At 35.3% G+C, this 15,782-nt stretch overlaps 2 protein-coding genes across 2 annotated transcripts; both read right to left on the reverse strand.

Moving 5' to 3' along the window:
* Positions 1–3,235: 3,235 nt before the first annotated feature.
* LOC141362174 (E3 ubiquitin/ISG15 ligase TRIM25-like) lies at positions 3,236–6,574 on the reverse strand. Its single transcript, XM_073864192.1, has 6 exons — positions 5,799–6,574; positions 5,570–5,665; positions 5,206–5,439; positions 4,903–5,053; positions 4,583–4,639; positions 3,236–4,047 (listed from the first exon to the last, which is right to left on the reverse strand). The coding sequence occupies exons 1-6, from the start codon at positions 6,366–6,368 to the stop codon at positions 3,521–3,523; spliced, it is 1,635 nt and encodes a 544-aa protein (XP_073720293.1). The 5' UTR covers positions 6,369–6,574; the 3' UTR covers positions 3,236–3,520.
* A 2,798-nt stretch (positions 6,575–9,372) lies between these two features.
* Positions 9,373–14,439, reverse strand: LOC129425726 (serine/threonine-protein kinase 17A-like). Its single transcript, XM_073864194.1, has 5 exons — positions 14,242–14,439; positions 11,702–11,828; positions 11,018–11,066; positions 10,461–10,640; positions 9,373–10,333 (listed from the first exon to the last, which is right to left on the reverse strand). Exons 1-5 carry the CDS (start codon positions 14,422–14,424, stop codon positions 9,982–9,984), a joined length of 891 nt encoding a protein of 296 aa, XP_073720295.1. The 5' UTR covers positions 14,425–14,439; the 3' UTR covers positions 9,373–9,981.
* Between the last annotated feature and the right edge of the window lie 1,343 nt (positions 14,440–15,782).

Below are 15,782 nucleotides of genomic sequence, written 5' to 3' on the forward strand. Positions count from 1 at the left end.
TTTGATAAAAGGTAAAGATTAAATTAGAAATGGGGTGCAAATTGATGATTCCATATTATACCAAATATAGAGTTTGTTCTCTCTGTACTCCATGTGATCTTATTTTTTATCTGGGCTGCCCAATAGTACAATTGCAAATTTGGCAGAGCTATCCCACCCTTATGTTTCGGTTTTAGTAGTTTTGAGAATTTAATTCGGTGCATGAAAGGTGTTTATTAAGATCCTTAAAAAAAGAACTTGCTAAATAACTAGGTATAGATTGAAATAAATATAACAATTTGGGAAGGACATTCATTTTTATTACATTTATTCTGCCCAGAAATGAAATTGGAAGTAGACACCATGTTTTTAAGTTGGTCTTGATTATTCCTGTAAGTGGGGTGTAATTGTTTTTTATAAGATCACTAAGTGAGGCTGTAATAAAAATTCCCAGATATCTAAAGCCTTCCTCTGATACTTGAAAAGGAGATATCTACGGTGGCCCTGAAGTGCAAACCACAACAACAAATTACCAAACAACAACAACAAATTAAGAAACAACAACAAATTTAAAAAACACTACAACAAATTAAAAAACACCACAACAAATCAAAAAACACTACAGCAAATCAAAAAAACACCACAGCAAATCAAAAAACACCACAGCAAACCAAAAACACGCCAACAAATAAAAAACACCACAACAAAACAAAAACAAATACAAAACAAAAAACACAACAGCAAGTCAAAAAAACACCACAACAAAACAAAAAACACCACAACAAAACAAAAAACAACCACAAAATAAAAAACACTACAACAAATCAAAAAACACAACCACAAATCCAAAAACACAACAACAAATCAAAAACACAACCACAAATCAAAAAACACAACCACATCAACCCACCGGAAGAGGTAGGTACCAATGGGCAACATGAGACATCGCTGATTGGACGACACTGCAGTTCGGCTTTTGAACCAGAAGTTATTCTTCCTGTAGCGCATTTTTTCAAACATGAGTATTTTGATTCAGGACATACATATGAGGTGATATTGGATATGCTTAGGACTAATCATGAAATTTCAATGAGTATGTGGACATTGAAGACACATTTAAAAGAAGCTGGACTGTACAGACGATGCAACTACTCTCCACTTCCTAAGGTGAGGCGTGCCATTTTGACCAAATGTAATAAATGTACTACTTTATCATCATTTCAATAGTGGACTGCTGGGGCCGGCTAAGGGTACGGTCTGGAAACCACTAACGATAGTAGTAAGCTAACGTTACATCCACAAACAACGTAAGCATTACACTATTCTTATTAACTTAATTGAAGGTTGTTGGGTGTCTCCGATGGTAGATTTTTTTTAAGCCTTTTGCCACAGCCGGGGGCGGCTCAACCAGTTCTTTTCCGCAGTTTGGGCAAAATTTTTTTACTCCTCTCCAAACCACGCGATACAGGAAGAATACTGCAGTGTCGTCCAATCAGCGATGTCCCACGCTGCCCACTGCCACCCACCTCCTCCGGTAGGTTAATGTAGTTGTGTTTTTTATTTGTAGTTGTGCTTTTAATTTGTTGTTGTGTTTTTTAATTTGTAGTTGTGTTTTTTAATTTGTTGCAGTGTTTTTTATTTTGTAGTTGTTTTTTATTTTGTTGTAGTGTTTTTTAATTTGTTGTAGTGTTTTTCAACTTGCTATTGTGTCCCTTAATCTGTTATTGTTTTTTATTTTGTTGTAGTGCTTTCCAATTTGTAGTTGTGTTTTTCAATTTGCTGTACTGATTTTTTAATTTGTTGTAGTGTTTTTTAATTTGTTGTAGTGTTTTTTAATTTGTTGTAGTGTTTTTCAACCTGTAGCTGTGTTCCTTAATTTGCTGTAGTGTTTTTTAACCTGCTGTTGTGTTTTTTATTTTGTATTTGTTTGTTTTTTGTTGTAGTGTTTTCTAATTTGCTGTAGTGTTTTTTAATTTGCTGTAGTGTTTCCTCTAATTTGTTGTTGTCTCCTAATTTGTTGCAGTGTTTTTTATTTGTTGTGTAGTTTCTTAATTTGTTGTCGTTGCCTAGCAATCCGTTGTTGTGATTTGCACCCCAGGGCCACCCTACTACGAGCCCACAACCCTGAATTGAACATTATTCATTATTAAAATAATCTCATTCCCCGCCAGCCTTTTTTCATTTTCAGATTTTATTTTTTTTCCAATAATCTTGTCCCAATCACCCCACAACCCTGAATTGAACATTATTCATTATTAAAATAATCTTTCCCCACCAGCATTATTTTTAGGCTGATTTTCACAAAAATTTCACAAAATGCCTTCAACAAAAATTGTCTTCTAAAAATATATAAACATACAAATATATCAAATGAAAGAACAGAAAATCTGCTTTCAAACAAACAAATAAACAAACAAAACTGAAAAAACACACGTTTATCCTATCTCCGTTTGTTCTCTTTTATAACCTCTTAAAGCTCACGTAACACACGCTGTTTCTGCATTTCTGATGTTAATCTGGAGTAGAGTAGTATTACATCCCTTATATCTCTGAAGAGTCTTTAGTTTAATCAGATTTATAAAAGAAAGATTAGCTTTACCGAATCTTTCCGATAACGTACGAAAAAATAAAGAAGGAGGAGTTATACCACAGGAGGAGCGAGTACGAGTCATGCAACACTATACAACACTGTTTTAACTTATGATTCAACTACATGTTCGTGTCATTTATATAATATGCACGCGACTATTTCCAACATAAGACAGAAGTCTTACTTACCGCGTGTAACTCGCCATGACCCGGTTGGGAAAATCCACCGCATCAAACACACACGCAAAACTCCGCTGCTAATCCGGATAATAAACTATATCCATTGTTTCCATAAGGCTGGATGTCTTCCTTACATCCAAAAACACACTTCTTCTTTTGTGCCATTGTTGAGTTTTGAAATAATACAAAGCTGAGTGGCGTGATAAGCTGTTAGCAGCTCTAGCCTCTCCCGCTGATTGACGGGTGGGCGGGGTTTTCCGGGGGAAGTTTTCCAGGGGAAGCCCATATGAAGAAGTGATACGTATCGAAAACCCCTGAAACGTCAGTTAGAACTGTAATCGAAAAAAACTTGCCGAAACTTGTATGAGCGCTGGCGAAGTGCATTCGGCACAGAAATACTCTGTAACATGTCCAACTGCTGTTTTGACACTTTGCCTACGTTTAGCATGAGGAAACAACTCTTAACATGTGTTAATAAGTCAGAATGCTTGAAATACAATTTAACCCCCCCCCCCCCTTAAATATGGGTGTCTTCAAAAATACAAAATTTTTGACAAAAAGCTGAAATAATTGCATTTTTGTAAAGGAATTTTGTTAGAGATCAGATTCAGAATGATGATCAAAACATACACGGATTATCAAAACAATTGGGTAAGAGTGAAATCTATTGGATAATAGATTTACTCTTCAGGAAAGCGTCACTGGCAGGGAATTGTTTTTCTTTCTTTACTTTAGTTAAAGTTTCCAGCATTACTGAGAATCTTCATCTCATCTACACTGCTGGATTACATAACTTCACTGAACCTGACATGATCCAAAACCCAGGATAAAGTGGTTTAGTGAATGTGGTGTTGACTCTGTGTATGAGGTTCATTGTATCAGAGACGCTGTAGAAGGACAGAGATCCTTTACTGTGATCCACATACACTCCTATTCTACAGGAGCTCAACACTACAGGGAGATCAGTGAGTTTGTTATTGTGAATGAATGTGCAGCTGGAGTCATCACAGCACAAACTCCAGGACTGATCATTATATCCAAACACACACTCATCACCCCTTCCCTTCCTGCTGATGCTCTTATATGACACTGATATAAACACATCACCACTCCATTCAACCTCCCAGTAACAGCGTCCACACAAACTCTCTCTACACAACACCTGATAATAAATATCAAATCTGTCTGGATGATCAGGATACTGATGGACTGTGTTAGTGTTAGTAGCCGTTCTGTTCCCATCAGACAGCTGAATGTTTTCATGAACTGTGTTTGAATCCAGTGTGAACTGCTTGAAATCTGATGAAGATAAACACAAATGACTTCAGCAGTTTAACAAAAATCATCATTGCAGATTTATTGCATTTTTTCCAAAACATACACATTACTATTATTTGTATTTACTCCTTCAGTCCGCACTCATTTACTTTTTGAGGTTTGAGATTGTTAAATATATAAATATATTTGTTTAAATGTCCTCATTAAATTTGTAGAGTTTTTAGCAGTAATGCAGTTTTATGTGAAATATATATAAAAAATAAAGTTAAGTTCCTGTGCCTGGTAACTTAGCAGTAATAAGTTGGAAAAAATTTTGAAAGGTTGATGTTTTGATTTTGAGTTGTTGATTTTACTCAATTCATTCACCTCTTTAACAAGGACTGAGTTACTGACACATGTGAACTGAAAGATTTCTGTAAACATTGAAAATACTCAATGTTTTGTTATTTTTGCTTTTTTTGTGTTTATGTTTTCTATTTCTTATTTTGTTTTTGTCATTCTTTATGTACTAGTGGATATAAATAAATCAAAGTCATAAATCATAAAAGTCTCTTACTTTGTAAGAAATTCTCTCTGGTCTTCAATTCATCAGAAATAACTGAGATATATGAGTCTGAAACATAAACATAAATAATACAATTCCCATAGTATAAATATAATAAACCAATAAGACACACAATAAAACAGAGATCATGACCTTGATATAGGGGGGGGGGGGGATTCCCGGCTTATCCTAGTCCCAGACGAAAATGCATGTTTGAGCTACTTTAATTTCAAAATACCTTGTACTGACATATTTTAACATATTTCAGTGCTATTGTTTTGTCTCAAGATGCACACCAGTATAGTTTTTTGTAAGGTTTGTTTGTTCATTACCTTCACCAGATATCTCCTCTCTACAGAAATCCTCCAGTTTGTCTTTCAGTTGAGAGAGAGATTTTCTCACATCATCAAAAGAGAGAAGAGAGCTGAGAGTAAATCTGTGTGAGACTGAAGACTCAAGAGCTGCAGACAGAGACTGAAAACCCTGAAGAAGAAAAGATTACAAATGAACATAAACATTCAACATTAAGCACATTCATCAGCTTATAAAATAACCACCATCATAGTCATATATGAAGTGAAGTCTTCCAGAGATCCTGCTAATGCTCACTGTGTTGTATTTCAGAGTTGTGTTACCTGTAGGAAATGGATGTGATTGTCTGTATGTGAAAACTGCTTCAGTTCAGTGTCTCTCCTCTTCAGATCATCAATCTCCTCCTCCAGACGCTTCATGACTCCTTCAGCTCGACTCACTGCAGTCTTTTCCTGATCTCTGATCAGTTGTGTCACCTCAGATCGTCTTTTCTCAATGGATCGGATCAGTTCAGTAAAGATCCTCTCACTGTCCTCCACTGCTGTCTGTGCAGAGCGCTGTTAGGACAAACATTACAATCAGATCCATTACAGATACATCAGTAAAGATCTCCATCACTGGAGGAGAGTCATGAATCTCAAACTGATCTTCAAGCTGTCAGCAGATGTTTTTCTGTTCAAAACTCACCGCATGAGAGTCCACAGCCTCTCTCAGCTCCTGAAGCTCCTTCTCTCTCTCCTCAATTATCTGATGTAATTTTCTCTGTCGCTCTCCCAAAACTCTCTGTGAGATAACAAATAACTATTAAACTGCATGCGTATATGTATGTAATGTTACTATAATGACATTCATGGTTTATCATATTATGAATCATTACTGTTAGCATTAGTGCAGTGTGTCTGAATTCAGTTCATACCTGTTTCTCAGTTCTTTCTGCTACAGCTGTCACAGTATCATGGTTTTTATGTTCGTCCATCGTACACAGATAACAAATGCAGTGTTGGTCGGTGCGACAGTAGATTTCTAGTTGTTTATTATGTTTTGAGCAGATCATCTCATGAAGTTGTCTGGTGGGATTCATCAAATGATGTTTCCTGTCATTGAAGAGATTCTCATGTTGTTTAAGATGATTTTGACAGTAAGACTTCAGACACTCCAGACAGGACTTGACAGCTTTGTATTTTCTCTCAGTACAGGCGTCACACTCCACATCTCCAGCTTCAGCATAAGAGTCAGCAGGAACAGCAGTCTGAAGTTTTGTCTTCTTCAGATCCTCCACCATTTCAGCAATCGTCACATTTTTAAATAAAACAGGTCTTGGTGTGAAGGTTTGTCTGCATTGAGGGCAGCTGTAGATTCTCATCTCATTCTGATCCCAGCAGTTTGTAATACAGCTCTTACAGTAACTGTGTCCACAGGGAATGGTCACTGGATTCTTCAGGAGATCCAAACACACTGAACAGCTGAACTTCTGAGCTTCTGCCATATTTCACTAACATACAAACAGACAGAGTGAGACAGTTGCTTGAAAAGTAGTTTTCTGGTTTTGTGTTAAGAGTCATGTGCAAAACAGGTTTATCTGTTGGGTGTGACTCAGCTTTCACCATGGCCGTAGCCAGCTATGAGGTCACAGAGGTCCGGACCTCGGTAATTTTTTTCATATTAAAAAATAAAATGTAAAGTTCTCTGAATGACTAATTATTTTTCCAAAACGAATCCGCATAAATAATTTAGTTTGGACAGTTTACTGTATAGTTTAGTGTAAAATGATGACGAAGACTGGCTTAAGCTGCGACGGCGCGGGTACAGAATTTGCAGTGTTGCCAGATCCCATCGTTAAAAATCCTCTTTAGACGTAGTGTTTAGCAATTAATGTGACACTTTGACACTATCTATAAAGTGATTGTTAGGTGTAGGTTAGTATTAGAAATTTCTCTGATTTATTTCTGAAATACAAGGTTTGGACGAACTTTGTTTTTAAGGCCAATTATTTTTGCTTGTTTTTCGTACTAATATCTGGCAACATGGAAACTGAAAGTTATCAAATAAGACGCATGGTTCAGGGCAAGCAGGTTATTGCTGATACTACATTCAGTAAGATAAAAGCAGTAATCATCATAATTTTGTCTGTAAGAGTATCAACAACACTATCGAAAAACAGAAAACAACTCTGGTACACAGATGCACTCTTAGAACGTATGTGTTAAAAACAACACATTAGTGAATCCCTCAGCTCTGTGTTATTATTGAAACAACACATTTTTTGTTACTTTTAACACAACTTGTGTTATATTTGAACACAAAATCAACACAAAATGACACATAATGTGTTAAAGTTTAACGCACAAAGATGTGTAAAAAATTAACACATCCTTTCTACGAGTGTGTAGAAGAATTGGGTTTAAATAAAATATGCCAAATATGTTAAAACACGTAGCCTAGCATAAAACGGTAAAGCTAATCTCAACAAAACATAAGCATTAAGAATTCTGTTATTTCATTGAATTTAGAAGTTAACCTTTAACAAAGTCATGCTGAAAACAATAAGAGCACTAAACAAGTTCTTGTTTAAAATCTTGTAACGTTTTTGTTATGAAATATTGCTTATTAAAATGATTACAAGAACAAACATTGTTGCATGAAAAAGTAATAAATAATCCAGCAATCCCAGTCCATCCCCCAAAACCAAGTTTGTACCCAAAGTGTAAAAAGGTAAAGACAGAATATTTTAGATCCCAGGTAAAAAATTAAGTATGCTTCAATGTAGTTAAACCACTTTAATACTAGCAAGTACATTTGTAAGTTATGTAAAGTTATGCTACAAATATACTTAATAAAAGTAAAGGTCTACTTGAGCAGTGCTTCAGTTTACCTGAAAAAGTAAGAATACCAGTACCAACTAGATTTTTATTGAAATAAATGATGTTTCAAAATAACACTTAGATGTTCTTAACTTAATTTTAAGAAGTACTAAAAACAAATGTGATATATAAACCACAACATGAGTGCACGAAAATAATACATTTACTAAGTGTACTTAAAAAGTGTATTTTATTTAAGTGCACTTTTTTCACCCGAGTTAGCATTTGTTAACTCTTAACACTCCACCCTGGACCTCAGTTATTTTCAAACCCTGGCTACGGCCATGACTTTCACTTTCATTTTTTGGCCAAACCATATGAAGTGTATTACTGTAAATGTATTACATGTGCGTTCTAATGTAAACTAAAGCAGTGTTTTAAAGATGGAAACATTATAAAAAATATATTAAAAAACAGACTACCAAAAAGTGTTGTTAATCTGGTAAAGTTTGTTAATGCTCATAAAGCAGGATGTTTAATATTAGAATCAATGATGGCATTAATAATTAGCAGCTGTATATTTTTCAATGTTTTACATAGACACAAATAACTTGGAAATACATTACAACAATCTTTTTTTCTTTTAATAAATAAATTCTAAATGGCAATATTGAGAATACCAGAAAAAGGCACTTTAAACCAAACCAATACCTCAAGCTATAGCACAGCATATCTGTTTTTGTCCATTTAAAATAAAAAATTCCCCCAAGTATTATTATACATTTAAAATGGCCAAACTTGTTGGTTACATTCCAATAAAATATGTAAAACATGTTTATTTGTACCGCTGAGCATTAGATATGAACCTCTGCACACAAAACAACTCTCGAATTCTTCATTTTCACTGGATGAAGATGTTTTTAAACAACAGTAGTAGTTTTAAAGGGGACATTTCACAACAAGACTTTTTGAAGATGTCAAATAAATCTTTAGTGTCTCCAGAGTACATATGTGAAGTTTCAGTTCAAAATACCATATAGATAATTTATTATAGCATGTTAAAATTTAACAAAACACTTTGTAGATGTGAGCAAAAATGTGCCATTTTTTGGGTGTGTCCTTTAAACACTATGATATCTGCACTAAATGGCGGTGCTGTGGTTCGATAGTGCAGATTAAGGGTACTATCCCCTCACAAGGGGAGCCAAATTTAAATTACCTATTTTTCACATGCTTGCAGAGAAAGTTTAGGTAAACTAAGTTACTGGGTTGATCTTTTTCACATTTTCTAGGTTGGTAGAAGCACTTGGGAACCAATTATAGCACTTAAACATGAAAAAAGTCGATTTTCATGGTATGTCCTCTTTAAAAAGGTGTCACTGGACAAATCAATCAAAATGAGGAAGCTTTCAATGGATAAAAGTTTGTAAAGCATTTATTGTTTGACAAATGTTTATATCTTATTTTTTTATCCCTGTATTCATCCTTTAACAAAATGTATAGGTTCTGTAATGAAAATAAGGGTAATTAAAACTTAGTTAAGTAGTAGAGATACATTTTTAACCAGCTTTAACTAAATTCTTTAGCATGGGGTGTTTTGAAGCCAAATAAGTGATCTTGTGTTATTGTCAGTAATAAGTTACCTTTTAAGTTACAGAATTTCCCAACCAAAAAATAATGAGTCACTGCTGTAAAGACAAACTTTTATTTACAGCATCAGAACAGTCTCCTTGTAATATATTGCCATTAAAAATATTCTTTATAGTGACAAATCAATTTATAGTTATAACTCTAACATGAGTTAAAAAACAAAACAAGGAAACATTTACACACGTTTTGTTATTGATGTGGAAGCTTTTTTTTACCAAGGAAAGACCTGAAAGGAGCTGGACACATAAAATGGCTTTATAATCTTTAACAAACTTGTAGAAACAACAAAACCAAAACAATAATTTGTACAAAGATGCATCAAAACGCACCCAAAAGAAAACGAACAAAATTATTATCATCAAAAATAATAACTTTAATATGTATTACCAATAACAAATAAGCATGGCACCTAAAGGAAATAAAAACAAGAAAAGTAAGAGAGTCACAGCAAGGCTTAGTCGTCTGTAAATATAAGCAGCACAAACATTAAACAAAAGAAACAAGAGCAACCAGCAAGACAAAAGACAAAAGTTGTTTGGCTTACAAGTTTAAATCATGAGGTGAGTGAAAAGAAAAGACATAGAAAAGGTTTCTTGTCTGAAGTGCGGCATTAGTTGGGAGCGTAGCAGCTATCTGGCTGAACTGGAATCAGTAGATGAATTCTCCAGGAACTTCCTGCAGGGCTGAGAAGGGTTCCTCAAACTTGAAGCGTTTGGAGATGGCCTTCTGGTCGGGGGTCAGAGTCTCTTTATCAGAGGACTGTCGACACTGACCCAGGGTGTAAGCTGCCATTACGATGAGCTCTTCTGTCACCTGAGAGCTCTCCTCATCCTCCGCTTCTTCATCGTGACTGGAGGTCCCCGGGCTGGCAGGCTCAGAGACGCTTTCAGATGTACTCCCGTCCTTTTCTTCTTCTTCTTCTTTGATCTGAAGCCACAGGTGCTCGAGACACTCTTCTGCTGTGAAACGGTTCTCTGTGGAAATAAGGTCAGGTGATGAACTGGACATACATGTGACCCAGTCTGTGAAAACTCAGCTACTGTTTTCTACATAAAATCATCCTACAAAATGTAAAAAAAAAAATCAGTGAAAATTAATCCTTGATATATTTAATATGTTTCTCTTACTCTGGTTCTTTGATAAGCAGGGACTTTATAAAGTGAATAGCTGCTTTGTCCAGGTGCTCCAGCTCTTCCTCAGTGTAGCTGACATTAATCTGGGAGATGTTGAGGAAGGTCTCCTGTTTATCATCCCCCAGAAAAGGAGAGATGCCCGTCAACATCACATATGCGAGGACACCGATACTCCTATTAGAAAGTGAGAGGAGAGGATCATCCACTGACAAAGCATCATAAACATGACTGATTTTGTGTTATAAAAATAGTATTTTCTCCAAGCAAGAACTATAAGTACTAATTGTCTTAGAGAATACATCCTAAAGCAAAATTTCTGGTTAAAAACAACCAAAACACTGGACCAGTAAGGGTTTCGAGAGCCTTTGCTATGAATGAAGTGTTTGTTTATGTGCAATGACACAACTGTGATCATAATTACCATAAAAACTGATCATAAAACACAAGAAAAATAATTTATTGTGAAAATACCTCTATGTCAACATTTAAGGGTATCACATGAAATGCTGTATTCATGTTTGTAAAAATAGTAATGAAGAACAAGGACTTACCACATATCAGTTGCTGTGCTTATTGGCTCATAATTCAGGATTTCTGGTGCTGTAATGACAATACATAAAAATGTGCAGTTTTATGTACATTACTCAGTGAAAACACTTATTCTAAATGACTAATTTCCACAAATAAAGATTTTATGAAGAAATTTATATCAGGGCAAAATTTAAATTAAACATTTATGCATTTGGCAGACACTTTTATCCAAAGTGACTTCCAGTGCATTCAAACATCTATATTTTATCAGTACAGTATGCGTGTTGGGATTAATCTCATCACCTTTGTGCCACTATCACAATGCTCTATCAATTGAGCTATACAGACATATAAATTTTGAATTTAAACATTACGGGGTGGTTTCCCAGACAGGGATTAGACTAGTCCTAGACTAAAATAAATGTAAGGCTGTCCAAACTGAAAACAACTTGCACTGACATATCTTAAAATACATCAGTGCCCTTTGTTTTGCCTCAAAATGCACACAAGTAATGTTTTTATTAAGGCATGCTTGTTAAAACTAGTTATTTCCTAATGAAAATGAGGCCTTGTCCTGGCTTAAACTAATCCCTGTCCAGGAAACCACCCCAAAAGGTTATTAAGATCATGTACATGCACTACCAGTCTCAAGTTTAAACACTACACTGAATTTCATATGAAAATGGTAAAGAATTGGTTCGTACCCACATACTCAGGTGTGCCCATGATCTCTCTGATCTCTTGACTGCTGCTTACCAACCTCGACAGGCCAAAATCCACAATCTTTATGTCCCCGAGAGGAGACTCCCTAGTAAGGAGGATATTCTGAGGCTGACAGATAAAAAATCTTCAGATACATATTTTTAATGCTAACATTTGAGTGATTACATAACTGCAGGTAGGGGTGCGCGGGGCAATAACTAACGCAGGGTTAGATGTAACACGGACCGTTTATATTGTTGCACAAGGTTGAGAATTTTGCCTTTCCAGATTTTTTTATGCTGCCAAAAGATGATCTCCCGCAAATTATTGGAAATGTATAATGTTTTTCCAGAGAGTTATTGATGAACGAGTGTTTTGGTGTTTTGGTAGCATGCAAGTACATTTTGTCATCATATGTTTTTTTTTTTTTTTGTTTCTAAGTTGGGTGTGTAAGATACCAAATTCAATGCTATGTCATATTAATCCGTGTCTTGTTAACTAAAACATAGCATAGTTTTGAAATATGTCTGCAGCTTTAGCAACTTTTTTGGTGGACTTGAAAATATTTTGACCCAGCGGGGTTAATTGTAACGCTGTGTTACAACTAATCCCTCAGCACTTATGTAATCCGCTAACGTTAGCATAATTCTTGTCGTTGTTTTAAATAGTCTACACACGAATGATTGCTGGCTGCGAACAAAATAAATGTGCCTGTCTTATCAAAAATTGTGTGTCAACATTTATTTTTGTTCATATCTTTAATATTGATTGAATAAGGTCACATGTCAAAGATTGAAATCATAATGAAATTAATGGCTAAAATCAGACTTCTCATTATCTCAGAATTTGATTTAGAAACTGTAGTATGGTTATTACAGACTGGGTCATATATAAAAAAATGTTTTGTCATAATTGTGCTGCTTTTTCTCACATATTTAGAGTTCATTTATAATTGAACTATTGTTAGAAAAGGGCTGGATGAACGAATACAGTGTTGATACCCATCCATTATAGACAGATATATAAACAATATTCACTTCAAGTATATAGACAAAATATTATTGAAATATTTGCCTGCAAACTTAATTTCTAGCAGGTGTTACAACTAACCCCCTGCCTGTTACAATCAACCCCACCTATGGGGTAAGTTGTAACGTTTGCACTTCTGTCATGTTTGGTGTAATTGTCCAACAATGGTAAATACTAGAAACAAACTTCAAATGTTCATTTGTAGCAGAGGTGTGTGTGTTGATTGTGTAAAAATATAATTAATCAAACTCAAATATTTTTTGAATAATTGAGCCAAAACCAAAAAGCGTCAGGTTGTGCCCCGCTCTCCCCTACATATTTTTTAATTATTTTAATAATTTGGTACTCATTGTCATGGATCACATGTTGTTACAGGGCATAACAATATAATAATTTATGTAAAAATTGTCTTATAGTTGACAATCAATAGTAAGTGTCAACTCTGTTACTGTCAAACTCTGTTACCAAGGTAGAGTAACAGTGTTGATAGTCATGTATGTGTATGAGAGAGGGGGGGGGGGTTGTTTCTCTGTGTATGACTGCCACTTCTGTTACATACTAGAGATGTTCATATTGACAAAGGTAAGAATTTATGACCGTTTCATATTGTCAGTTAAAAGAAAAAATATTTGTTAACGAACAATGCGTTTTGACACAATTCTTTCCTTAATTTGTGAATGGCCTGTAAATGATGCAAACTATTGCTGCCCTGACAGTCTGGTAAAGTAATCATTTGTATAAGTAATCATTTGTACTGCATATATGTGTCGGTGCTTGAGAATGGTTTGGAAGCTGCACGGAGAGGCGCATATGTGCCTCAATCTTGCAGGCGTCTGGACAGACCTTTGCTGATGGTCCTAGACCCTGACCATAAACATCTCTCTTTATGCACAAACAGAGAAAGAAGACACAAAAGCAAACTTTTTGAAATGTGTCCTGCTTTAGAAATGGCCACTGTGGTAGATAAAAAACAGACAATCAGCCTACTTTGGATATTAATCTAATTGAGTGTTCTTTGATAATATAATGTTGCGTGAAAATTTGATAATGTATGAATTCTGGTTCTGTTGTTGATCGGTTGCTGCTGTTCTAATAAAAAAAAAGTTTGTTTTACCAGGTCACAGACAACCGTCAACTGTATTTTTATCAATGGCAATTTAATATTAAAATCGTTTCAGTTAACGGTTAATGTTCGGATAACAAGCTGCGGTTGTCGGTCAGGAAAATGAACTTAAATGAACATCCCTATTACATACTGTCAGCACTGTTACTGTACCTTGGTAACAGAGTTTGATAGTAAAATAATTAACACTGACTAATCCATGCAACAGGAATCATAATGTTCAGCTGTACAAGTCACTTTTTCAAAGAAAAATTATATTGTTATGGCCATAACCATTTAAAAAAGCTGAAAAATAATGACTTTGGACACCAGATGTACCTGCAATTATATAATTATCCACATGAATGCAATCACAATGTAATGTGAAGGTCGTATTGCCGCCTGACTTACTTTAAGGTCCAGATGTACCACGTTTCTCTTGTGAAGGAAGGCCACACCCTCCAGAATCTGTCTCATCAGTCTCTTCACATCCACTTCTTTAAAGGCTTCGTCCCTCTCAGCCACACACTGGTTAAAAATCTCCCCTCCTGCAGCACTGAACACATAAACGTGTACAATTAACTGCAACCCCATCAATTATAAAGCATACAGGTGACGATTATAAAACACAAATAAAAGCAGTCAAACGTTATCACCAATATCCTAAATCTGAATCATGATGATAACAAAAGCAACTGTATAATCAGAAGTAATTATCATGTTTCAGGCCAATGTTGGATGCCAGAGTGTCTGTGAATGCATTTCTGTCTTTAGTGGGATATTTTAAACACAGATGGGGCTGATTTATCCTGAAACAATAAGAGAAAAACCCGAGCCATTGACATTTTTAAAAATGTTCACACAGCTATGTGATTTTAACAACAGCACATTAGGACAAATGCAAGCGCTTTCTCGTTTCAGCTACTGTACTGCGAATGTGCTTGTGGGACATCTGCTGAACCAAAATAAATGCATCTGAAGCTTCTTTTTTGAAGAACAAAACTTCTAAGCAATTTCTAAATTTAATGTAAATATTTTATGACTTGTTTGAAATGTTTTCATAGAATATGTTATATAAAAAGTTTTAAATCAGGATGAGGGCAGAATATCCTGCAAGGCTAAAAACAATTCAAGAGCTGTAAGCTTCATTCAATATAGACCCTTTCAAAAGATGTAAACAACACTGGTCCAGAAGCACTTCCTGTTTGTTTTTTAACACTAGATAATCTGGGATAAAATACAACATACACCAGAAGTGCACATTAAATAGCGCAAGCTTAGTCAGATAGCGTATACTTCAAAATGCAAGATATACGTTAGCAGCCAATGTTAATAAAAAATAATGTCTTCTGTTTTTAGATTCATTCAATTTGCATTAGGGCTGTAGCAACTAATCAATAAAAATTTTAATACAAATTTTATCGATAATAAAGTTGGTCTGTCGTCACATGCTTCGCACCACCGTCAGACAGCGCAGACATGCGTCTGCTTCAAACTGTGCGCTTATATAGTCTGGCACGTTTTCTTCACAATGCGAGCTGCATGCTTCTTCTCACCATGCCACCAGCTTATTTAAAAGCAAGGCAGCATTGCCCGGATGCAATGCCAGGTTCTCTGCCTTTTGGCAGAGTTCTGAATTGGGCTACTTTTAAATTGTTTCTGCTGCTTGTTTTTTTCTTCTGAAGGTTAGAAATGGAAGGATTTGGTTCTTTAGTTGTTGGCATTTCGGCTGCAAATAGTTATTGGGATGCTAATTTTAAATTGGCCATTGAGCTGGTTTTGACGCGCGGATCTGGCAAGCCTGACAGAACAGTAAAGGAAACAAAAGTACAAACGAATGCTGGTTAAAGGACAAGTTCAGTATTTTACACTTAAAGCCCTGTTTTCAGATTGTTTATGATGAAATAGAACGGTTTTGACTGAAATTTGGACATATGATGCTGGCCCGAGAA

The sequence above is a fragment of the Misgurnus anguillicaudatus genome, chromosome 25 (genome assembly GCF_027580225.2).
Source record: "Misgurnus anguillicaudatus chromosome 25, ASM2758022v2, whole genome shotgun sequence".
NCBI classification, from domain to species: Eukaryota; Metazoa; Chordata; class Actinopteri; order Cypriniformes; family Cobitidae; genus Misgurnus; species Misgurnus anguillicaudatus.